We start from the raw sequence: 27,172 nt of genomic DNA on the forward strand, positions 1-27,172 counted from the left end.
TTCCTTCTCTTCTCTCTCTTACTTTTTCCTTGAGACATCTGTTAGAGGTCTTTTTGTTCTACCCTGGCTTGGTACTCTCTGGGCTTGCTACACATTAACATCTTGATCTCTTTTCTGTGACTATCAGCCTTGAGACTCCTGTTCCTTGTCTATTGTGTCCCAACCCCTATTTCTCGGATCCCACGTCTTCTTCCTTATTTTATTCCTCTTCTAGTGGAGATGCTTCTTTCATCTCAGTAGCTGAGAAAGTGTGAATTGATGGCAATGCCTTTTAAAAATATAGATATTGCAGTTTCAAAATGCCTCGAATGACAGTTTGACTAGATATAGCATTATAGGTTGAAACTAACTTTCCCATCACAATTCCCAGCACTGCTTTTAACAAATATATCATTATTCCACTGAATAGGATCAGTATTTTCTCTTCAGAACATTTTCAGATCTCTGATATCCAGTGTTCTGAAATTACATCCTGATCTTTGTGTAGCTCTCTTTTCACAGTATGTGTAGAAATGGATTTCCTTCATTTCTGGAGAATTTTCTTGTACAATTCCATTAATATTTTTTCTCAATTTCTTCTTTCTTTTTGCAAGAAGATAGTGACCCCCCCCCCCCCCCAGTATCACTCCTAATTTTCTGATCTCCTTGCCTCTACTTTCTGTATCTCTAAATTTGTATTTTATTTCTGGTGTTTATCCACTTTCTCTTTTTTTTTTTTTTTCCACTTTCTCTTCTGACCTTAAACTGATTTTGTTTGGTGTCTGCTATAAAAAATTTTATATCCAAGAAAAATTTTAATTTTTGCAAAGGTCTTTCTTATAATCTTATATAATGGATGCAATATAGTTTCATCTCTTGGAAAGGCATTACTATATTATTACTTACCTGTTATTCTGTTACCTGCATTATTTCTTTAGACTTTATCTAGTTGTTCTGGTCACTATCTATCATATTAGAGGCTTTTGTCATGTGGCTGGTATTTCATATTTATTCAATATATTTGGCTCTTTATATTTATGTGAGGAAGAATAATATAGCTAATATTTACAGAGTGCTTATTAAGTGCTGGGTGTTGCTCTAAGTACCGTAGATATATATATTCTTCCAATTCTGACAGTCCCATGAAGTAGTATTTTTACCTCAGGGTCAATCAGTTAGTGAGTAAACTAAGGATATGAAACCCAGGGATCTGGTTTCAAAGTCTATGCTCTTAACAACCATGCTACTCTTGCCCTTGAAAAGTAATGAGAAGTCAAACATTTGTGTGTAATATGGATCGGTAGGGAGGCCTCCCTGTGTGGTGACTACAGCCTAGTTTTTTGTTTATAGACCCAAAAACTTTAGTACCTCTAGGTCTTTTTTTTATTGGTCAGGTCATTTCCCCAGGGAGGAATCCTCAAAATTCCTAAGGACTATATGGCTTCGTGCTACCTCACTTGGGTGAAGCTAATGCCCACTTTTCAGTATATAAACTTTCTGCAAATGCTCCTGTCTGTTTTCATCATGAAGTCTAATGTCTACCTGTATGAATCTTGTGCCCTTGGGTTCAGAGCCTTTCTTGACCAACACTTTAAAGAGCAAACTTGACTCCAGTTTCCCGCTTGGGTAGCGTAACAGTTGGTGGTCATATGAGTTGGGAAAAAGGAATCTAGGAGTATTTAGCTGCTCCTTATATATAAATTTTCAATCAATCTTCCAGATTTCAGCCCCATCCCAACCTTTTATATTTAGAAGCACCTGACACTTCCACTTCCAAAGGCTATCTGTAGTTTTACAGTGGCAACTGGTTCCTTTCTTGCAGCAATTCGGTTATCAATTTTCTTTATTAAATCAGTTACCACTCAGACCTGTGTTTTTTTTCATCTTGCGAAATTTTGCTGACACTTATTTTTCTGTGGTCAGCTCTCTCTTTTGTCGTGGTTTTGGTTTAATGTCTTTCCAAATTCTTCTACTCTCAATTTTGAAAGAAGGACACAGAAAAATGCAGATGTTTGATATACCTTGTTCAACCACAGGTCCTTGACTGATTTTAAATAATCCAGGATTTTACTTCTGTCTCATGTAGTATCTGCTATTCAATTATCCCATGAAAAAAAATGTCATAAGTAGGAATGTTTATTTTCATTCCTTTTGAAAGTTCAACATATATGTGATGTGAAATCAGCACAAAAATAACACATCAGAAACCTTTAACTAGACAAATCATATATATGTGAGGTTTGATTATTTAATAGCCTAATATTCTACTGAGTCACTATTTCCAATTTAGAACATTTTTGAGCTTTCAAACTCACAAAGCAGCAAAAATCTCACATATAAGCCAGGTAAACCAATATATAGATTACATTTAGAAATGAACTACTTAAGCTATAATGTCTTAATGAAAAACTAAGGTGAAAACTCCATAATCTTGCTTTGTACCCTAAATGACTAACATTTAAAAAGTACACTGGGTGGCTCAGTGGTTGAGCCTCTGCCTTCAGGCTCAGGGCGTGATCCCAGGATGGGAGGTGGGGGAGGGGGGCTGACTCCCACATCAGGCTCCCTGCGGGGAGCCTGCTTCTCCCTCTGCCAATGTCTATGCCTTTCTCTATGTCTCTCATAAATAAATAAATAAAATCTTAAAAAACACACTATGTTAACTTTTCTATTTCAAATATAGTTAATATCATACTAATTTCTTTCTTTTTTTTGCATAAAATGCTTTTTATTTAAGACATTTAGGCAATGAATACATTATCTAAACCTGTAGAAAAACTACCGTTTTCTATTCCCCATCCCATCCCAGCCCCACTGCAACTAAAGGAGAGTTGAAAACTAGCATGTTCTCACCAAATGCTTACCAAATGAAACAACAACAGTAACAAATAGTTAAATAGATACCTTAGTCCTGGTGGTGGTTTTGTTCTGTCTTCTTTCATTCCATACAAATGCAATAGCAGCCATAAAGTGAACGCCGTGATTCATTGAAATTGGGCCCAATAATTCAAGGATTTGCTGTCTCAAGTTCTAAAACCATTTAAACAAATGACAAGTTAATTAAAACTTATGACACATTAATAACTAGACTGTACTTCTAGTTTTTTTAAAAAATAATATATAGCACTTTCATGTTTTGCTACCGAAATAACAGTAGAGGAAACTTTAATAGTGTTAAGAGAGGCAATCATGGTTATTTTAACTGGAAAAGAAAAAAAACCCCAAACCCTATAAAATGACAACTGCCAATCAGCCAAATGCAAGAGTCTATGTGACAATAAGAAAACGTATAAATGAAATTCAACTACATTAGTAGATTCCTTTAAAAAGGAAAGGGGGTGTTTTATATTTAAGTGAAATTACACAACAGAAAAGCATATTTAATCTAAACATAAGTACTTAGTAAAAAATTTTGAGTTTCTGCCCTTCCTCTTCCCTCAATATCAGTTGTTCTCCCATTATTGCAGATCTAGGGAGTCAGGTCTACAAGTAAGATTAGGTAACTGAGGGATAACAATTCAACAACTTGACATTGCAGAACATGCTTTCAAATATAATTTTCCTCTAAGTATGAAGGAGAAAACTTGGAAAATGCCAGTGTAAGAAAAAAACTTAAAAACTCAACCATTAATCATATTATACTGAGATAGTCATTATTAGCACACTAATTTCTTCTGCATATCATTTTTATATAACTATAAATACAAGATTTGTTCATTTATGTAACATCCTTACTTCACTACAGTTTTACACATTTTCCATCCACTAAGATTTCTTCAAAACTGCAATTATTAATAACTGTAATGTAACATTAAAAGGATAATTTATTTAACCATTTTTCTTATTTACTGTTTAGGATCTCTCTTTCTGCCACTAAATAAGCCTATAATGATATATACATTTATATATATATATTCACATAATTTTAATCACCTTAGAATTCATTACTCAAGTAGATTACTAGGTCACAGACTACAAAACTTTTAAAGCTCTCTGTGCATATTGCTAAATTGTTTTCTAGGAGGGTTTTGCATATTAAAATGTCAACTTAAAACAACCTAAAGAAAGGGAATAAAATTATGTATGAATGAATCTCAAAAACATTTTGTCACATGAAAGAAACCAGATACAAAAGACCAAATAACACATGATTCCATTTATTAAAAATGTCCAGAAAAAGCAAATGTATATGCAGAAAAAACAGATTAGTGGTTGAATTGAGTTAGCGAGGGGAACAGGGTGTGACTGCAAATGGGTACCAGGACTCTTTTTGTGGTGACGAACATATTCAAAGACTGTGGTGACAGTTTCACAACTCTGGGAATGTACTAGAAAAAAAAAATCATTGTATATACTTACAAATGCGTGAATTATGTGATACATCATTTCTCAATGAAACAGTTAAAATTATTTGAGAATTACTCAATTCACATAGCGTGCCATAAATTCTACTTATTTTTAATTTATTAATTTATTAAATTATTCACAAATTCTGAATAAAATCTTTAGGAAAGTCCCAGAAAAAACTCTTTTGAGTTTTTTGTGACTATACACAGAGGAAGTGTGAATTGACTAACCTTAGTGGCTCCAAGATTAATAGTGGTAACAGATGCAGAAGCAGCAACAGCAATCTTTTCTGAAGAATCAGCCTGATGCAGGATGCTCCAAAGCAATGTCACAGAGGACATGATCATATGAAGAATCGAGAGGATTCCACTACGGGCTTCAAACAAGTGTTTTTGGTCTACGTTGACCAAAAGCTATCAAAGTTGGGGGTAAAAATACATACCAATTACCAAGGTTTACAAATGGGTATTAAACCTCAGTCTTTTCAAAGGTGTCAAATATTCATGCAGTCTTACTTGGTGATACTGAGTAGTAGGATCCAATAAGCAGTAATGGATAATGGCTGTGATCCCTTCTAAAAGAGTAAGAATCATATCTGGTGGAATGATTGATGCCATCCACAGAGGTCTGAAATAAAATGCATTCATTTGAACACAAGTTCTGTGAAAGAAGTGTTCATGTTTTATCAATAGTAAATGTCTAGCATGTGCTAGGCACATAGTAGGTGCTCAATAAATATTACATGAAAAAAATGACTAAGAGTACCCATTAGAAGTTTTTATATCCTAATATCTAAAACAAGTGAGTTGTACTAGAGTTCTTTTTGGCTAAAGAATTCAATATATACAGCCAGTAAATATCTAGCAACTACATAATAGCAGGTGTATCAGTATTGATGATATAGGCAGTTTTCTCATATTTTACAATATTTACAATACAAATTTAGCTAAGTTTATACAGGACATAAAGCAGACACTTGTCTATTAAACACTTGGCTAATTTCTGACAGATTAATTGAGCATGGGGATACAGGTGGAAGACATCACTAAACTATAAAAATTGGAAATAAAAAATCAGATGGGAAAACAGTTATTTTTAATTTTTAGTGTGATATTAATTTCCACTAAGATAACTTATAAAATAAAACTAGGGAAACCCTTTGCTTGGCTTTGTATTACTTTTGCCAGCTCAGTCAAGAAGAACATAAAAATTAATTTAAACTCTTAGAGGAGAAAAAAGGCCTGTTTAAACACTCCTCTTTTCCATTTTGGATTTCTTTTACTGATACTCTCCCTCAAGCTGAATTTCCTCCTTTGTGAAAATAACATACTATTTGTAACCTTGTACTATTTGTAACTGATAACCACTAATTTATTTACTCAAATTGTAACTGATTTTCTGGACAATTATGTAGTCATGATGTGAAAAATATCAGCGATAAAGTTGAAAATCAACCCTTACCTACTATCGGACAATCCTGTCTCGTATTTGTACTGCTGGATTAAATTATCTAAATTTCGGCAAAGCTGTAGTGTCACAGAAACAACCACTCTCTGTAGAACTTTTCCCATGTAAGGAAGAGTAGATGTGATTAAACCAATCCACTGTGGGTGCATCTTACAGGCACAGTGTTGATGCAAAGCTCGTATCACTGCACAGAGAAACATGCCTTGACATGTAATTGGCTGAGCATGGAGATACTGAAGAGAAGTCATGGGCTGATGGGGATTAATGTGTTCCAGATCAGATACAACAAAATCAAAACCTGTTTCATTCTCTTCAGGGACAGTCATTACTCGGTGTTCTAGAACAATGAGCTTCTGAAGCACTTTAAGAAGCTGTGACTGGAGTGTGCTGCCATTGTCAAATTCGTCTTCTGAGAAATTGATAAGGCTATCTTCTGAGAAACCTTCTTCCACGGCAACCATGTTCTTACCTGCCATTTTCTCACTATACCATTTCTGTGCACTAAAGATAGATGACAGCAAACAATGAAGAATCACTTTCTGAACTTTGCACTTAGATAACATATCAGAGATAAAACTAGGGAAACCCTTTGCTGAACTTTCTATTACTTTTGCCAGCTCAGTAAAGAGAAGCGTCAAAATTTCTATGCTCATCATCTGCATGTTTCGATTGCCTATTAAGTCTTGTGCAGTGACCTTGACGTGAGTTGGGTAATGACTACGCATGTAATACAAGCAGAGGGAAATGAGGATTTCTATGTACATAGAACTCCGGAAGTTATGATTTGAGTCTACTGGAATGTGACTATAAAAGTCTTTGCCCATGACAGAAATCCGGTGTCTGGCCAAGAGATTCTGAAGCAGAGACAACTGAGGGGTATATGCATTATTTACACTAGTGGTTGAAATGGCATTTACAAAAGTAATAGGGTTAGTTTTCAAGATGGCTTTGATAGCAGAGAAAGCATACAGAGTCCTTGATGAATCATACAACTGGAGATACAGAAGCACATGCTGATAGAGCGGATGGATGTTGAAATTGGGAGATTTCCGTGATCCTGGAGAACCCATGTCACTCTCAATTTCAGAAATTTCTCCCTCTCCACAGCTGTACCAGTTCTCTAAATCTAGACCGTCGCTGAAGAACACACTGGTTTGTTTGAGTTTTTCATTTGAAGTTTTTTTCTTATCATCATCCTTTTTTCTGGCAAGTTTTACTTTAGGTTTTGCTCCTGGTTGTTTACCTGACTCCTTAACGATGGTTTCTTTCTCAGAGACTTTTTCTGATAATTTTTCTTTGAAGCTGAACTGGATACTACTGTGACTCCTCTGTCTAGATTTGGTTTCTATGGAAGCAACATTAGAGTCCTGGAGAGCCTGTGTGGTTCCTGAAATACAAGGTGAGGAACTATTTCTGGAGATTCCATTTGCCACACACTCAGGGCCTCCCTCCGCAGACACAGACAGAAATGGAGAACCATCATTACTCAGCAAAGCACTCTGGCTCTGCTGAGCAGACTGATCATCAGTTTTAAGTGCCTCCTCACCCAGACCTACATCACTGTGCTTTGGGGGAATAGCTTCCATTTCTAACTGGGACGTGACTGATGCAGATTCTGCTTCGAGGCCACTTACAACTTTACATATCAGGTCAAACACTACCTGCTGAACATCATCATCAGGGGAGCTGGCATTTGGCATTTGGGAATCTTCTTGGACATTCGCATTTTCAGGATCAACGTCATAACTCAAGTTGTCCCCAGCAGAGGACTGTGAGCATCCAGAGTCAGAACTCTGGAGAACTTCTATCTGCTGGTCTGGAAGGTCAAAATCAGATACAACCATTGGAATTGTCTCGCTGCTGGTACTTAGAAGGGAAAGTCTGTCACTCAATGGATTAACAGTGAGACTAAAGTTCTCTATTTCGTCCATGGTAAGCGGCTTTTCACCATTTCCTTTAGATGCAATGAGTTGTACTTGGCTTACTGTCATAGGAGAAAAACAGTACAGAAGGAAAATCATAAAACATATTACAATAATTGAAATGTAGACTGAACTCAAGATTTTTACTCATTACTTTCATCACCTATTTATACTTCCCTACTAAAATTATATTTTACTTTTACTGTTTTAGATCCTTTAAGTTAGAAAATTTTGTAGATGACTAGTAACTAAAATTTAGTAAAGACAATTCAACAATAGAATGTCTATTAATTGAATTAAACAGAACACATTTAAAACAGAAACAATATAAAAATTTTCCCTTTCCCCAAATAAGGTTATCATTTTTACTGCAGTTCAAAATTTTAGTTTTTTTCCCTCTTTGTGTGATATTTCCTTTAGTTACGCTATTTCTAAGAATTCAAATAGTTTGGTAGTTGATTATATATATATATGTAAAATATATATTATATACAAATAATATGTATTTATATATTATATATAAATTATATATAATATATATATGATCTCCTTGATTTCAATACATCTCAGTATTTATGAATTATCTAGTATTCCTAAACCTGGAGATAATGGGGGTGAGAGAAGGAAAAAACATCACTGCTCTCTAGAGAGTTTGAACTTAGGAGAGGATCAAAAACATATTCATCACTTTCTGTACCTTTTAGGGGGCATACTAAGCTCTTGGCATTCTTTCACCTAGAGCAGAAGGCTTCCTTTCATAGGAGTAGTACAAAGAAAATGTTATAAAGCTCAGGGAAAGCATAGTGACCCTACAGGTAAGGAAGCTGATCTCTAGGCAAGGGGAGAATTCAGCAGTTAGGCAGGAACTGCAGCGGGGAAAGCGCTAACACAAAGAAGTTGGGGTGACAGGCAGGGTGGAACATGCCCCAGGCAGACTCAGAAGAAGTGGTGGAAAAAGGAAACAAGGCTTGTAGAAACACACTAAAGAGGAAGCAGAAGCACAATGGCTCAGTTGCAGGTTTACTACTCAGCAGCCACGCAACTGTGAGAAAGCCACTGCCCTCTCAGCATCAGCTATCTGCTCAGGAAAATGACCTTTTTATCACTGACCACACAGGGTTACTTGTTAAGATACAAATGATGTATGTGGGCATCGTTTGTCTCTGAAGTATAATAAACTAATCTAATCTATGCAGCCATCATCTCTGTGTTATAGATGGCATCACTTGACCATTTGTAAAGTGTGAACCTCAAGTGGTAATACTGATTACTTAACAAACACTAGGATATGCCAGTCTGTACTAAACATGTCACAGGACAATGTCTGATGTACACAATAAAGCCTGGAAAGGTGGGTCCTACTACTACTATTTCACAGATGAGAAAAATGATTCATGAAATATAAATGTGCACTACAAGATTATACATTCCCAATGAAATATCTCCCCAGCCTTGAAGGATCAAAATTGCTAATTAAATTATAAAGGCATTTTCATCAAAATTGAAGACTGTCTTTGACCAGAGTTGTGCTGACTCCTCCCTTGAAAGTGTCAACTGATAAAGAGAGACAAGTCTTCTTAAGGTTATCACTGGCGGAGTATGTTCTGACAGGGCCCACAATGAGGATTGCTGGCACATGTGGAGGGGAGAAAAAGCCCATGGGGAACACCTTACTGTTGCCAATCACCACCATGTTCACCTCTCACTTTATTTTAATAATTTAATTTTAAATAAAGCTGTCCTACTTCCATGTGATATTCACCATTGCTGCAGGCAAAATTTTGCATAAAATGCTTGTCGCTCTCTTCTCCGGGATAATAGGGAGCCTTATTCCAATAACGTTCTGCTTGTACACGCTGCACTGACACCCTCTGGGTTTTGGGATGAAGCAGGAGCAACAGTAATGGTTCCAAAACTCTTGCAATATCATGTCTTTGTAGCACTTGGTTCAGCCAGGCTTGTCCCACAGAGCTAGTAGAACCATCGAGGCTATTAAGGCTATCTAACATGATGAACAGTGACCTACAATGAACACCAATAATTAAAGCAACAGAACATCAACTTTAATCTTAACACTAATTTTTCTTAAATCTAATTTTTCTTAAATCAGTATTATTTAAGTTTTCCTATTTTGAATTAACTTTTAAAAAGTAATCATACTTCAGGATAACTGGTGACCATAGCATTTTAATCATCTTAACCCCTACAGTTTCAGTAGATATGAGAAAGGAGAAAATGGTCTTTCTCTCTTATACACTTTTTTTTTTTATTTCACAAGCATACATTATCTTTATAAGATAGATACTAAAGAATAGGAAAAAAAACCTCTTAGTCTTGTTTCAGCAACATATTCCTGGCTCATATCACCAAATACTAAACTCCCTGCAAGTCAGCACTTCTTACATGCTCTTCTGTACCCAATCTCTTTACCAAGTCAAACTTACGTGCTTAAGTCAAGGAAAGACCTTCTGTGAAAGGTACGGAGATGTGTTTTGGAATCAGAAAACCCAAGATTCAAATGTGGACTATCCACTCGACCTCATGTGTGGTCTGGGGCAAGCTGCTTAATTTCTCTGGTCCTTCAGTGCCTCATTTGTATGATGAGAAAAGGGAGTTGTCAAATAGAGATGGCATTTGTAAAGTACCTAAGCCAAGCACCTCGTTCATTGTACTGGTTCAACAGCAGATCATTTAAAAATGGTGATGCTGTAGAAAAAGTAGTGTTCAGTAAAGCACACATCTGGTCCTGAGCTGGGGCTATAAGCATAGTAGCAGAGTCAGATCTACGGCCTCCTCCAGGAGACCTGCTGGTGAGACTCCTATTATCCAGTGCCAATATCTGAATCTACCATATAATAGCCTCTCCTTGGAAGTTAATGCAAATCTTATATTTGGGGTATGAGGCATCTTAAGTGGTCTAGATAGACAAGTAGCGAAACCACTCTTAGGTAGCTACAGGTTCTCTGAATCCATGTAAGTGGTCTGTCAGTATTTTAGCAACAGATTTATTATGTCCAGTTCAGGCAGAAGACTGAATATAACTGTTGGAGAAGCAGATACATAATTAACTGTTTAAATGAAACTTCACTGTGAATATAGACTCAAAAAGGCTGTATTCATTGCTGTATCCCTGACACCTAGAATGGTGCCTGGCACATAGTAGGGTCTTGATGAATAGTCATCTAGTGAAAGAAAGGGGCTCTGGGTGCTTCAATGCCATGCATTTTAATATAGCTTAGATTAAAAGAACAATTTATAAGTTTTCTTTATAAAATCTGTAAGTTAAAAATAAATAAAAAAATAAATAAATAAATAAATAAAATAAAATCTGTAAGTTATTTTTTACCCCTGCCAAACTAGGCAGAGGATTCAAGAAAAGAGACATTGAGATATCTGACTGCAAATCCGAATATCAAATGCAACCAACCTGTCAAAAGAACGCGCAAAGGATGATGACTTATTTATATGGAGATCCCTTGTGAGATGCCAAAGAACTGCGAACTTTGCATGTGCTTCCATCCTTATTTTCTGAGGAGGAAGATGGGAGATTAAATTATTTTATTCTCCTTTGAAGATATTAAGGGATTTTAATAAATGAAAGTAGTAATTTACGAGGCAGTATTAGGTTCAATGTTCACAGTACTCAACACACAACACAATAAATTGTTTTTATGAAAGTAGAAACATAAAAGAGACTTAAATGTATACAGAAATATTAAACCTGAAGGATCATCTCATGTTATCTCATAAATCATTAGTATTTAGTTTAGACTAGGTAACCAGTTTTCTAGATTACAATAGGATGGAAAGAACGAAGAATGCACAGTATAGGATGCACTTTCCTTCTTATTTTAATATACGTACTTAGTAGTTAAAATTTACTACACTATACAGTTTATTTTTGGTCCCAGGAATTACATAATAATCTCAAATGAATGTGTCATTACTTATAAAGCTGGTTTATTAGATTAAAAAATTTAAACACCTAAAAAATTACGTAAGAAAAACATTATATCGCTTTGAAATTATCTTGAAAACATTAAGTGATATAATAATGGACAAAATAACGGAAAAATATTCAGAAAGATAAGCATTGGTCTAGATAATGAACATGAATTAATGTAAATCAGGTAGGAATTGTGAAGTTATCTAGATTTTTATAGTCTTCCTTCAACATTTGTGGAATCCCTCAAGTAAACGCCCCCCAGCATTAGGGACTGAAAGCTGTCTAAACTGTGGGTGATCAGTTAGAGGACTTTCTTTTTTTTCTATGGGCCTAATAAATGCTTTTCTTTTTTTTTTTTTAATAAATCTTTTCCTATGAAGCCTGTGTTTGTACATCAACCAATACAAACACATAAAAAAAGAAAAGTAACAGTATTTTAATTTTTTCGTGGATGTATATGTTTATTCAGAACTTAGTATTTCTTTAAAAATATCACACAAGTAAACAGTTATATAATTTGTCCTAGATTTATATTTAATATAAACAAATTAAATGCAAGCCTTTATCAAATGTTTTATTCCTAAACAATTTTAAAAGAATGTGTTGAAGCAGACATAGAATTTTAATAAACTTTATTCTTTTTTTTTTTTTATTGGAGTTCAATTTGCCAACATATAGCATAACACCCAGTCTCATCCCGCCAAGTGCCTCCCTCAGTGCCCATCACCCAACTTTATTCCGCTTATTTCTTCATTTGCCACTTCCTTTCTGCCAAAAGCTTCATTTAATCAACACAATGCCTTTTTCTTTTTAATGGCCCATTCAAACTCACTAGCGTTTACAGTACTTAAAAATTAAGGTGATGCACCTCTAAGAGCTGTTTAAAAAAATCTTTGATTCACGTTACAGAGCAGGCATGGGAAGACCACACTTCATTAAACTGCCCTGAAGGAATGTCTGGGTGGCTCAGCAGTTGGGCGTCTGCCTTTGGCTCAGGGTGTGATCTGGGAGTCCTGGGATCAAGTCCCACATCAGGCTCCCTGCATGGAGCCTGCTTCTCTCTCTGCCTGTACCTCTGCCTCTCTCTCTGTGTGTCTCTCATGAATAAATAAATAAAATCTAAAAAACAAAAACAAAACTCTGCCCTGAAGAGGTCAACCAGAATGATAGTTCTGGCTTCTTCTCAGGAGCACCTATAATTCTATTACTTTTACTCTTACTGACTTATGGATCATTTCATATACATTAGGATACAAAATCCTTATTTTGAATATTTATTGTAATGCAAAATAATATCTCATATATTAGCATTCTGTGGCTTATAAACGTAACTTCAAACACACATCACTTCATTTCACATACATTAGTTAATGCAGCCATACTTCCAAAACAAGGCTATTGATTCCTCCTTAAGTAATCCAAGAACTTGGCCCAGCAACAACTTGAATCACTGCTATCCACAACTGATGTCCTAAACTAAGAAATAAACCCAGTATTTGATTATGGGTTACTTGATTTCTCCTATTACTGATGCTTTTGTAAAGAACTTTCTTCTAAAGAGAACAGAAGAAATTTGTTTTAAAGACATGAAGATCACTCTGAATGAATTTATATAATCTCTAATCAGATACTAGCTATAATAGTTTTGGTAAAGTTTCTTTAATTTACCTTTTGGTATAATGGGAGTGGGGGAGGTGAGGGAGGGACAAGATAAAAAAAAGAATTTACCTTATCTTTATGGGTTAACTGCTGACTTATAACATCCTCACAGATGCTAGAAGAAGGAACCAAGTTATGTAATTGATAAAACAGTTCCACACTTTTCTGATGGTGCTGAGGTGTCCTATCTCCCAGCTGATCCCACAATGTTAAAGCTACATGCTATAGGAAAAGATGTAAAAGTGACAATGTTACGACACCATAAATTAAAACTTATTTAACAAGCATTTCCTGTTATGTACAAGCCTCTGAATACCAGACCTTGAAGGTCACCAACATTCATTTATGCCACAAGGATGAAGTGTAGCTTTCCATGTGCTCACTTTTTGGTCATCCAGGCCATTAGAACCTCTTATGATAGACCTTTAATGATGAATTTTTATTTTTTAAAGTCCCTTCCTAATGATATTTATTTTAAACATCAAACATGTAAATACTTTCTACAGGTACCAGAGAGAACCCCATTTCACTACCTTTAATGACATTTAGTAAAATATTGCTAGAATACGTTAGCCTTAAGAGGATACAAATCCCACATTGAATATAATTTAATATTTATGGTTATATGTTACAAAATTAAATATAATTCATAGTTCAAATATCCAAATTACTTAAGACACACAAAATATAGGTTGTATGTATTTCAGAGTTACACATGTTAACATAGTACCTGATGATCTATGATAGCATTAACAAAAAATGTAACTGTTTTTAGGGTTTACCACCATAATGTTATTACAGAAAAACCAACTCTAAATCTAGCAGGAGAAATGATCTGGTGAGGCACAATGACTTGAAATGAGATAAAACTTTTAAAAAGCTTTATATACAAAGAATCTACCTACTTTAAGATGTAATATAATCCAATATACTTGATGTTCTTTCTATGTAGAAGATATCATCTGTACTGCTGTGATCAAAATAAAAAACTGTGCATTTTTTTGTGAATGGCATCATACACCACAGATGATAATCAGATAATAGAGAGTCAAAAAAAGAAAAACTTTTCCTGGAAGTTTTGGAGAGCTGAAATTATACTCTATGAAGAGTAAGTGTCATAACCCCACCATGTGGAAAATAAGTTTCACTGTGTAAATGAACTTACTTCTTTTTTAGCTGTAGTTACTCAGCTCCATGGCTTTAGAGTATAGAGCCCTATTGCTTGCTTTCTCTAACCTCATCCTCAACTCCTCTCATCCTTATCTTCTTCCCTCTCACAAAACTGGGGACAAGACTGGCCAAGTAGTACAGATTAAGTGTGGTATACATCTTTTTCTATATAGTAAAATATGAAGAGGTATTTAATGAAGGCTGATTACCATCTTTAAAATCTCTGCTAAGCAAACTAGGTCAAGTACCATCTTAGTCATGTCCATATTTCTTAGAATTTACCTTGAAAAAAAAAGGAAAAAAAAAGAGAAAAAAAAAAGGAAAAAAAAAAAAAAAAAAAAAAAAGAATTTACCTTGAAAAATTCAGTCTTCTCAGCTATGTATCTCAGATTGCCCGGAGTGAGGGGGGGTCTAATAACGACTGCTACTCTTCCCTGGTTTGGACTTAAGGGTTGTGCAGACTCCACGCTGTTGATGTTTTCCCCGGTGACCATGGCCACAGACTGAGTCAGTCCCACCAGGTCCATGACTAATGAAATAGCAACACTCTGCACACTGAAATCACTTGCGTGGCTGCAAGCATTCATCAGAGTCTGGAGCCACAGTGGAGGCTGCACGTGCTCCCAGTCTGAAACAAAAAATGGAAGACAACACAGTCCATCATGATAAACCTTTCACACAGACTCTAACTTCCAGGTTAATTTAAAAAAAAAAAAAAAAAAAACACCTCTTCTTACTACCTTTTGGCCTTGATCTGTTAGAAAACCATAATTCCATAATTTCTCACCTAGACTGGAGCTTTAAGAAAATAAAACAGCAACATGAATTTCATAAACTTTTTTGGTATGTAATTTTCTTTATGCCAAGTCATAAATCTATTTCCCTGTCCTGACACACAGTACATTAATCAATAAACATTATGTAGCACTCGCTGCATTTTGGGTGTACCTATATAAAAAAATTAAATAATGCTAAACACTTAATAAAGGAAACCAATGGATTTAAATGTTACATTATGTTTCTCCAAAGGAGTTAATTTCCTTCTTAGCTTCTACTCATTTGCAAGCAAACAGTGAAAGACATCAAAATCGCAAAATTTTCCAATATAGCAATATATATCTCCCCATAAAGATAGTATTTCATTTTAAAAAATCTACAAATTAAAATAACACCTTAAAAAATTAACTGGCTAAAAAAAAAAAAATCCCAGTTTTAATATCTGAGTGCTTCTTAAAAAAAAAAAAGTGTGTCGTAAAAAATATTTAAACATATACATAAAACCAAGATGACCTTACCAGTCTCTGATTTTTCAGTATGTAAGTCTGAGGTATGGTTCCCCTCTGCAATGTAAACTGGGAAACTGGAGCACTCCAGGAAGAGCTGGCAGGCAGAAAGGAAGGCAGAAAGGTATTCTTTTGAAGTTTTGTGTTTACTTATGTTTCTCTCTTTTACATCTCCATGCGAATCCCTGTCCCATTTTGAAGTCTCTCCTTGCTCTCGACTGGGATCCCCCAGATGCTCTGTAGCCAAAGCCTGAGAAAAAGTGTTACCCTGAATGATGTAGAGATTGATAAGTCTGGTGAGAAACTGCTGGACGTACTCCAAGCAGCACTGCATTGCGGTTTTCTGGGCTGTCTTCCCACTTCGAGGTGCTGCCCCCTGAGTGACTATGGATGGGGGCTGGATGATGGTTTCTTCAGATCCCACAGTGGAGGCTGTTTCTGTCTCAGAGGATGTGCTACCAATGGGGATGGCAGCTGTCCTCTGCCCCTCACTCAGGTCTCTGTCAATGTCATCACTTCGGTCGGCTTGATACTGTATAAACTCAGTGAATCCACTCTCTGATGATCGACTACTTGGTGGATTTTCTCCATCTTCAAACACTTCACTAGGATTTTCTAGAGAAACTGATGATACCTGGTAGACATTAAAAAGAGCAAAGGCTAAGCAGTTAACTGTGTATATTAGAAATTAAAAATTAGAAATGGCCATGCTTTGAGAGATGTCAGTTGGATTAGATGATTTAAAACTTAATCTACATGTCTGTTTGAATCTCAGAACAATTTCTACAACTGATTCATAGGTCTATGATAATCAATAGGAAATACTCATGAGTCTAATAAATAGATTAATATAAACTCATTCGCTAAGTGTTTATTATTCACTACGTACATAACATAAGGCTGGGTTCTTGAGGGCAAAATATGTGTATGCACAAATCTCTATGATCTCTATATATCCTTATTTTCAAAAAACTGACAATTTATTCAGTCTACTTCATGAAATCACTTTCCTAATGTCTAAACAATGCAAGGAATGAGAAATTTTAAAAACCAGAAATAAATTCTAATAGGTCATCTGTTCAGAAACCATTATGTGAAATTTCTGTATGAAATGTGTAAAGTACTATTTAAATGTTTGCCATCAATCTTACATTCTTTTGACAAACAGATGCTGAACCTACATTATATATACGCCAGACACTGTATTAGGTACTAGGAATAAAAGGAGTAAGTTTGAAATCTGAATAAGATAGAAAGACAATTAAAATTATCAACAAAACATGGACCAGCCACTGGAGTGGAGCTGGAATGCATTAACCATCCCCTTCCTACAAAGACAGGAGAAGTACAATCACCGAGCATATTTTCTGGCTTAGTTTAAGGAGACAAAAGTTGTACATATCGTGCATTGCTTGGGGACCATGCCAAAGCATAAGCTGAACCTGAATAAGAGCACCTTTTAATCACTAAAAAGTGATCTTATTGAAGATTATTGAAGATACACACTAAATGTTCTGCTGCTACAAAGCTGGGCCTCACACAGTGTTCCTTGCTTCAGTGAATGACATCACCATTCATCAAATCAAAAGACAGAAACCTAGGGATTCTTGGGATCTTCTCCACCTTTCCTTCTCACTTTCCCTATAGCCACTTCAGAATAGCGGTTAACGGTACTAGCCACGAATTAGCTACGATTCTGACACTTACTAGTTTGGCAAGCTATTTAACCTATCTAAACAGTATCCTGATAAATGTAATTGAGATACCAACAGTTCCTATATCTTACAGTTGCTGTGAGGATTAAGTAAAACAGTATATATAAAACACATGGCTTAGTACCTGCCAGTTAGTAAACACTCAATAAATGTCAGTGATCATTCATTACCCTTTCTAATCCATTAGTAGAGTCTTACTGATTTTTCTCTCTTCAATATATGGCTAATCCATTTATTTCTCAGTCTTCATGTCCCCATCTTAATAGCATGTTACCACCACCTCTTGCCTGCACTACTGTAGGTCTCCCCACATCCATTTTGTTTCTGAGATCCAGGCTCCACACTGCAAGTAATTTATCTATTATATGAATCATGTTATATCACTTGCCTGTTACCCTATGTCTTCCCATTGCTTCTAAAATAAAAGAATAAAAGCCCCAGCATGGTGAAAAGGCTCTCTAGGAGCTGACCCCTGCCTCCCAACCAGCAAAAATGGTAGTCAGGTAGTCAGGGACTGTGCCTACTTCACCAATGAATACACAAAGTGGGTATTGGATAAAGAGAGGCTGTCTGCTCTATTTCTTTCAAAGGTAAGCTACTGAGGGTCCAGGGAAGTTGAAAACAAAATCTGCCCAAGCTTACATAGCAAATAAGGTTAGTAGTTATTAGAAGAGCTTTGCTTAGATGATTCTGAACTTCATGGTATTTTTACTATTACTATAACAGTATGAGAACCTTCCATATCACACTGCCAAAGTTTAGAGGCAGCAATCAGAATTGAACTAATTTGAAAGGTCAACATTTCTAATTTGAAAGGTTAAAACCATCTAAAACCCTGTAACACCTTTTTGAAAAGAAGCCTTATTTAAATGATACAACTGTCATTAGCTTATTATTGTAAAGTTATTTCTGTATTAATCTTTTTCATATAAGGATCATAAAACAATGAACATTACATTAATAGAATTCAAGCTATAAATTCAGTTAAACTTATATACATTTATTTAGTTGTATGGTCTATATTATATAACTGTTTCAGATTATTTTATAATAAAATATATTTCTGAAAAGAGAAAGAAATGACGTTTTGGACATTTAAAAATCCAAAATTTTTAAAAAATGTACATGGAGACAAAATTAGAGTAATGATTTTTTTAAAGAATCACTCCTTCACTTATACTTTTAAAAAAAGGAATAAAGAAAATACCCTCAGCTTTCAAATATAATAAATTTTAGACATTTCAGTGAAGATAATATCAGTGTGCTTTGGTAAAAGAAAAGGGAAGAACATATATAGTCTGAGAATACAGAAGAGAACCAAAGAGAGAGGAGAGGGTAAAGCATACTTTCAAGTTAATACCCAATTATGTTTTAAAAAAAAAAAAAGTATGGGATCCCTGGGTGGCGCAGCGGTTTAGCGCCTGCCTCTGGCCCAGGGCGCGATCCTGGAGACCCGGGATCGAATCCCACGTGGGGCTCCCGGTGCATGGAGCCTGCTACTCCTTCTGCCTATGTCTCTGCCTCTCTCTCTCTCTCTGTGTGTGACTATCATAAATAAATAAAAATTTAAAAAAGTATTTGTCTTTCATTTAGTATGAATGTACGTTCCCATTTACTTTAACCTATAACCATTAATAAGTGCCTCTAGATGTTTTCTATATAATACATATTTGAATATGCTAATGAGAGAGTGCTGAAGTCCTCCCATTTTGAACTAATCTCATTCAAAAACCAACAAAAAAACAGGGATGCCAGGATGTCTCAGCAGTTGGGGGCTCCTGCCTTCGGCTCATGACCCCCGAGATCCGGGGATCGAGTCCTGCATCAGACTCCATGCAAGGAGCCTGCTTCTCCTGCTGCCTATGTCTCTACCTCTCTTTCTCAGTCAGTGTCTCTCATGAATAAATAAATAAATCTTTAAAAAAAAAAAAAAAGAACAAAAAACAAAGTAATTAACAACTATTTTAGGTTTATTTCTAAGTACATCCTAGAGGCATAAATTAAGGAAATAGAACAAAATCAATTCTCCTAACAGAATCAGTATTATGTATCACATATAAATAATAAACAGGTAGGAACAAAAATAAGAGACTGGTTTTGGTTTATGTAAGATAATCCTGGGATATGTTTAAACTGAGCATGGGTCAGGGACATTCATTTCATATATGGAAAACAATACATTTAAAAAATTCACTAAAAAAGTTTTAAGATTGGGACGCCTGAATTGCTCAGCGGTTGGGTGCCTGCCTTTGGCCCAGGTTTGTGATCTCATGGTCCTGGGATCAGGTCCCACGTCGGGCTCCTTGCATGGAGCCTGATTCTCCCTCTGCCTGTGTCTCTGCCTCTCTCTCTCTCTGTCTGTGTCTCTCATGAATAAATAAATAAAATCTTTTTAAAAAAGTTTTAAGATTAATACTTGATGGGAAAGGTTATATTAGATGATCCTGATAAAATATTTTGCTAGCTGTAAAAAAATTTTAAAAAGCGACTGAAATAAAAAAAAGGGCAACTAAAAAAAAAAAAAAAAAAAAAAAAGGGCAACTATACAAACCCAGGATTTAGGTAATGAATCCCAAGTAAGAGAAAATTTTAAATCTTTGTTTTTAAAATAGTGCTTAAATTCAATGGAATTATCTATGTGTTTTTTTCCACAGGTGCATCACAGTTGTTTTAAGCATGATACTATGGCCAGAAATTAAAATTACGTAATTCTATTTAAAATTAGAAAGCTGGCATTAAGAATCTGGAAGACTGAATCGAGCAGAAAGATTCTGGATATCAAGAAGAGCACAAAAAAAATTTAGTGTATATGTGAAAAGGACCAGTAAAGTTTAGACTATAAACCCACTGTCCAATATGGTAGCTACTAGCCACATGTGGCTACTAAGCTCTTCCAATATGGCTGATCTGGCAAAGGAACTAAATTTTTTTTCAATTAAAGTTCAAAAAGTAATGTTTTAGTTATGATACAACTTTTACATAGGTTTAGAATAATTTGGTATGTGAATTTAATTTTTCAAACGTACACTATAAAATTAAATACAGATTAATTATTTCTGATAAAAATTTTGCATTTCAATGCTGTAAATATAAAATGCATGCTGGAATTTTGAAGACCTAGTACAAAAAATAAATGTAAAATACCTAATTTTTAAAATATTACATCAATTTTATATTGATTATATGCTAAAATAATATATTAGCTATATTGGGCTAAGTAAAATATAATTAAATTATTTTCACCTCTTTCTGTTTCTTTTTTTTTTTTTTAATTTTTTTTTATTTATTATTTATGATGGTCACACACACACAGAGAGAGAGAGAGAGAGAGAGAGAGAGGCAGAGACACAGGCAGAGGGAGAAGCAGGCTCCATGCACCGGGAGCCTGACGTGGGATTCGATCCCAGGTCTCCAGGATCACGCCCCGAGCCAAAGGCAGGCGCCAAATCGCTGCGCCACCCAGGGATCCCTGTTTCTGTTTCTTAATATGGCTACCAGAAAGTTAAAAATTACATATCTTGCTTAATTATATTTTTAGTGGAGGGCTGATATAGACAGCTAAATTGCCAAAAGCCTAAGGGATGGTCTATTGCCACAACAACTGAATCTAAAAAAAAAAAAAATTCAATAATATTTAAATGACTAGGGATCCCTGGGTGGCGCAGCGGTTTGGCGCCTGCCTTTGGCCCAGGGCGCGATCCTGGAGACCCGGGATCAAATCCCACATCGGGCTCCCAGTGCATGGAGCCTGCTTCTCCCTCTGCCTGTGTCTCTGCCTCTCTCTCTCTCTGTGTGACTAACATAAATAAATAAAAATTAAAAAAAAAAAATATTTAAATGACTATATATAAACTAGTCTGCTTTGAAGAAATACAGTTGGTCTAATACCAAAAATAATAGCAAACCTTACCTTTTTGTCTTCCCATTCTTTGACTGAGTTGCTCTGCCCACTTGTAAATTGCAATACACCTCCAGAGCTGGCAGATAAGAGTGGAGGTTGAACCTTGCTAAGGATCTTTGAGCAGAGCCTGAGTGAATCTGTGAGTTCAGACAAGTGCAATGTCTGGAGATGGCTTGTCAGGGCAGAAATCATCCTGAGCAGCAACTGGGGCAAGTGTTCTGTCTGGATTTCAATGTAAGTCTCCTGAGGATGAAAAATGAAATGACAAAAGTTTACATATATATATATATATATATATATATATATATATATATATATATATATATATATATAAAATTCTATTATTTCATTTATTTTTAATGTACATAACACAAAAGAAGCAATTTTACTCATCTGTAATACTTTATATGTATCATGCTCTTAATTAACATTGTATGGCCATGTTATTACTGGCTTATAAAATTTCTATTCCCAAATTCTCAATTTAAGTACTTCAAGGTATATATTATAAAATAACCCCAGTTTTATCTGCTATATTACTGAAACTATAACAAAAGTGAATGCAATCAGTTCAAGACAAAACAGGCCAAATATCATACCTGACACAGCACCCTCATACTTCTAGTAGGCTTCAAAATGAGAAAGCAAAGAATTGAGGAGAGAAAAGGAGAAAAGATTTCCAACAGTCTTCATTTAACAGAAAGAATTATTAGTTAAATATAAATGCAGCATTAAACTACTATACATTAACATTTAAGATTTCAATAACATGCAGTTGTGAAGTATATTCCATGTATTACATAAGACATATATATATATCTCTCATATATATATATATATCAGAGGACAAAACTTGGAAAAATTCATAGGAAAAAAAAGCTATGCCAAAAGGGAAAAAAAAAATCAATTTAACATTGAAAAGAAAATTTATTGACAGATGAGGTCTATCTCCAAATGAAATGTTTGAACTATGTTATTACATTTCCTCAATACTTTTTTACCAAGGTGGTCTTACCAAAGAAACTATATCCAACAAAAAATCCACCAGTAAGCAGAAATTCGTTAGCTGTAACTCAGATGACTCACTACTATCTCCAGGCCCAATCTGAAGTCTGGCATGCAATGTTCTCCTAAAAGGACAAAATTCACTTTATTGAGTATACTACCAAGTGGTATGTATATTTATATCATACATACATCACGTTCTTTTTAATGAGAGTCAACACTGGGACACACAGATTGATGTCCCTGTGAACATTTCCGTTCCCCTAGAACACTTAACTCTACGTGAAAAATTTCCAAAGCAATATTACTAGGCTTATAACTCTCCCTGGAACGCTCATCCTCTTCCAAGTGTTCTGGGTGGTTCTCACTCTTTTGGACTTATTTCCCATGGTTTCCACTACATATATCATCTCTAGTTAAAATGGATTGCTTGCTGCTTGATTTATAACCCTGGGGCCTTTTTTTAATACCAATTTGTCCTCCTGATTCGCCATCTTCCCTCAAACTCATTCTCTCAAATTCAGAATGCATCCATCCTTCAAGGTCTGAGATCAAAAGGTGTCTCCACCAGGAAACCTCTTCTGATTCATTCCTCCAACAAACATTCACTTTAAATCATATTAGTCCTAGACCATATATTGATTGTCCTACACTCTGAAGACGCAAAGAATACGACAGAGTCCCTAACAAGCAAGAAATAAAAGTGTATAGATAAATAAATATAACAATGAGGCAGTGCAGGCATTGATTCTGATGGAAGATTTAAGGGAGTCACAGAAGGGACGCCTGGGTGGCTCAGGAGGTTGAATGTCTGCCTTTGGCTCAAGACAAGATCCCAGGGTCCTGGGATCGAGTCCTGCATCGGGCTCCCTGAGAGGAGCCTGCTTCTCTCTCTGTGTCTCTGCCTCTTTCTCTGTCTCTAATGAATAAATAAATAAAATCTTTAAAAAAAAAAAAAAAAAAGGAAAGCTATTGATCTCCCAGATGGGCTAAGGGGAAGAATGTTTTAGAAGAAATAGCACAAGTGAAGACTCAGCAGCAGGAGTGAAGGTTCAGTCAATCGATGTGTGTTCAGGCAATAGTACAGAAGGGCAAAGAAGAATGGATGAGTGCTTGTGAAGGTGGAAACCCAGGGCTAGGTGGCAAAAAGATACTCATTATTCTTCAACATTCCTACTACATTTTAATATATTAAGGCATCTGTAACCTTTTCTTAAAAGTTTGTTTGTTTGTTTATTTGTTTGTTTATTTATTTATTTATTTATTTATTTATTTATTTATTTATTTATTTATTTAAAAGAGAAAGCACCAGCCCAAGCAGGAGGGAGGGAGAGCGGGGGAAGAGCAGAGGCAGAGGGAGAAGCAGACTATCTGCTGAGCAAGGAGCTTGACCTGGGTGGGCTTGATCCCAGGACCCCGTGATCATGACCTGGGCCTATGGCAGATGCTTCAATGACTAAGCCACCCAGGAGCCCCAACATATCTGTAACTTTTAATTTAATTCTAAGAATAAGCATGTGCATGTTTCACTTGTTCCCATTATAAGGTATTTGAAGACAGGGGCTGTCTATATTCCCAGGTGCTCATTATCTGTTGAATGAGTAAGCAAACAACTTTCTAAACCATTAAAGGAATTAATGTTTCATATTTTTAAAAGACTTCTAATTCCAAGATTGTACATGCTTACTTTTTGACTACATGCTCCCAGGGCTTGAGAGGTTAATCTGGTTCTGAGAGGATTTTGTCTAGAATCCACAGATTCATTCCACTCAGGTTCACAGTATTCTTGGGTTTTCAGAGTTTTTATACTTTATGTCCTAAGAGGTAGAGGGCTTTTATCACTCACCAGTGACAAAATGGGCAAGCTCTAGGAGTTTAAAAACACAAGAATCTCCAAGGAATTTTTTGTTATTAAAAGTGGGAATCATTTTGGTAAAGTATACTGAGGCAGCAGCCACAAATTTGTTATTTTCTTAACGATGAAGAAAAACTGGATTACTATAAACTGGAGAGATAAAATCTTTCAGCTATGTTGGTGACTAAATACCTTGTTTTCTAAACTCTTTTTCAACTTCAAAAGCATATGATCAATGGTTCTAAGTGACATGACAGAGCCAGATTATGGCTACTAAATAATTAATAGTTGTCAGTAGTAGTAGAATATATAAAAGAACATTCTTTTCGTTAGACTCAAAAACTTAAAATCGGCTTTGGATGCTATTAAATTAAAATGAATGAAACAGTTTAACATACCTACAACATTCTTCAAACCAACGTGCAACGTAATCCCACATATAGTAAGGCTCAAAGGAATTAAAAAGAAGGTTGGCAGTTTTAATCAGCTCTGCTGTTTTCTTATTTTCCCTTAATTTACTAAAAAAGGAAAAGAGAAACAAACAAAAACTAAGAAATATTAACATTTATTTTTTCAGAATTAAATTTGAGTACAATGTTGTTAGGACAGTACATATTCCTAGGTATTTGCTAGAACACTTGCTAGTGAGAAAATTGCAACAAATAATTTTTATATACCGACACTCTATTACTTTGTATGTGGTTACTTTTCCAAAGTCAGGTTTTCATAACTCAAATGTATGGATCAAGATCAGAAATGAGCCTTCGAGAAGAAAAAATAGCTGTGCTTCCAGCAGAAGAACAAGTTATTTTTGAACCCTGAGGACCTGTTATTTGGCACCACATTCTTTTATTTCCCTTGAAAATTATTATTCTTAGCTGAAAAACAAAATAGTACCGTAAATTGCCATTATTACTAAAATTCCATCAGGGAAAAAAAAAAACTTATTTCAAGTGGGGGTCCTCTGGCCTATCAACCACCCACTTTCCTATCATCTCCTGCCACCTTTCCTAACAGCTAAAACAGTTGTTTTTATTTATAGTGCGGTACTATCAATAGCACAAAAGACTCACTGAGTATGCTATGGGGCAATATAGATTATCAGATAGCGTAAAGAATGAAATCGGGTACCAGGGTAGTCAATATTAACTTCTCAAACAAAAAGTACAGGGATATTTATCAGAAATCAGAAACTGTCCTAAAATGTTTTAATATGTAAAACTGTGTTTTAGGAAACCTTTGTTATAATGACAGATGAGACTTTATGGTTATGACATTGTCAACATGAATCTACCACCAGGTTAGAGAAAAGGATATGCTAATATTCCATGACTTTTCCCAGGCATTAAAAAAATACATATTTGTATATATACCTGAAAGAAGAAATAACCATAACTTGGAAAAAAATCGTTGGAATAACACCTGGTGCCCTTTGATTCATTTAATTCCAAGTTCAATCTTTTTCTGAACTGTGATTTGGTCTCCTGAGTGAGTTGAGTAACCAAGAGGCACAACCCCACCCAAACAACCAGGCCCAGTACCAAGCAAGGTACAATTTCCATTACTAACTGGCATGTGGCAGTTGATCTCCTTTGAGCTTGGAAAGTGTGAATAAACTCCCTGGAATCTTTATCTTCACATTAACTGCTACAACTTAGTATTCTAATGAGTTAGATTGAGAACCAACCCTGGAACGTGGTGGTTCTACTATAAAATGCCTACTTCAAAGATCAACACAGTTAATCATGAAAGTTCATATTGCCAAAATACAGTAGTATTTAAAATCAGATACTCAGGAACACAAATTTCATAGAGCAGTGTCTACTTCATGAATATTAATAAATAAGGACATTTTTGTATCCATGCTTAGTTTTTTGGTAATCCACCTGCTTAACTGAGCATGATCCTTGCTGAAGGGTGGTTCCATTTGAAGATCCAATTCTGCTTTGCATTGAGAATATAATGTTCTAAATACTTCAATTAGGACATCTTCCAGAATTACAGGTCCTAAAATTAATATACATATTAAAGACAATAATTAATTAGCATTGACAAATCAGGATTATTTACAAATTGGCCTGATTATAGGATGCTTTAAAACAACTATTTTGAAAAAAAATAATTTTTTTCTAGAAGCTACATTAAACTTCACATTTTGATCTGAACAAATGTTTATTTAACAGATTGACATTCTAAAAATTACAGAATCAAGCAAGTGTGTTTCGGCAGTTAATAGCAACATCCTTGGAAAAGTTATTTAACTTCTCTGAGTTTTGGTTTCCTTGCCTAGAATGAGGATGATACCAAAATTACAGGGCTGTTACAGGGTTAGGAAAAATTATTTATAAGGTTGGTAGCATAGTTCCCAGAATATATTGAGTATTCAATAAATACTTTTATTACTACTGATATTATTTTAAATGATATGAAAAAACTTCATTACAACAGATGCCAATCTCCTTAAAAAAATTTCTGAGCTTCATCAATTATTACACAACAGCTAAAAATAAATTATCAAAGCCATCAATACAACTTGTTTTTATATTTAAAATTTTGCATTTTTAAGAGTTGGTGAGAAGACATGCATATTTGCTAAAACATCTGCATATAATTTAATAAAACTACCCATTTTATATTTCATTTTATTGTTTCTAATATTTTTGGTTTTTCTTAATTTCTGTCTCAGGTGCCATAATGAACTTCCTAATAGACCTAATATCCGAGAAATATACAGTGGAGAAAGGGAGAACACACAAAACAAAGGGGACATGGGGAATTAAGCTGAGAGAGAGAACCTAGGTATCTTTTGCTCAAGTACTTGAATTTTGTGAACTATAAGACAGACAGTCATGACAGATCACAGATGCTTCAGTTAACTTAATCAGGATGAAGAAGAGCTTAGATAGTATCTTTAAAATGCCTC

At 35.2% G+C, this 27,172-nt stretch overlaps 1 protein-coding gene across 9 annotated transcripts in view; it reads right to left on the bottom strand.

Moving 5' to 3' along the window:
* Nucleotides 1–27,172, bottom strand: part of DOP1A (DOP1 leucine zipper like protein A) — a 114,563-nt gene that overhangs the window by 22,668 nt on the left and 64,723 nt on the right. For 5 of the 9 annotated variants that reach the window (XM_041762516.1, XM_041762509.1, XM_041762523.1 and 2 more), the window contains 14 exons: nucleotides 26,136–26,256; nucleotides 24,648–24,767; nucleotides 22,405–22,519; nucleotides 21,989–22,018; nucleotides 21,399–21,632; nucleotides 15,786–16,407; nucleotides 14,844–15,118; nucleotides 13,390–13,542; nucleotides 11,143–11,243; nucleotides 9,478–9,737; nucleotides 5,788–7,777; nucleotides 4,842–4,953; nucleotides 4,557–4,739; nucleotides 2,884–3,009 (listed from right to left, as the gene is read on the bottom strand). In XM_041762516.1, coding sequence (XP_041618450.1) covers nucleotides 2,884–3,009; nucleotides 4,557–4,739; nucleotides 4,842–4,953; nucleotides 5,788–7,777; nucleotides 9,478–9,737; nucleotides 11,143–11,243; nucleotides 13,390–13,542; nucleotides 14,844–15,118; nucleotides 15,786–16,407; nucleotides 21,399–21,632; nucleotides 21,989–22,018; nucleotides 22,405–22,519; nucleotides 24,648–24,767; nucleotides 26,136–26,256 — 4,442 coding nt within the window. The remainder of the gene's footprint in view (nucleotides 1–2,883; nucleotides 3,010–4,556; nucleotides 4,740–4,841; nucleotides 4,954–5,787; nucleotides 7,778–9,477; nucleotides 9,738–11,142; nucleotides 11,244–13,389; nucleotides 13,543–14,843; nucleotides 15,119–15,785; nucleotides 16,408–21,398; nucleotides 21,633–21,988; nucleotides 22,019–22,404; nucleotides 22,520–24,647; nucleotides 24,768–26,135; nucleotides 26,257–27,172) is intronic. The other 4 variants (XM_041762571.1, XM_041762563.1, XM_041762544.1 and 1 more) reach the window with 1 other exon arrangement.

This window comes from Vulpes lagopus, chromosome 1, assembly GCF_018345385.1.
Source record: "Vulpes lagopus strain Blue_001 chromosome 1, ASM1834538v1, whole genome shotgun sequence".
NCBI classification, from domain to species: Eukaryota; Metazoa; Chordata; class Mammalia; order Carnivora; family Canidae; genus Vulpes; species Vulpes lagopus.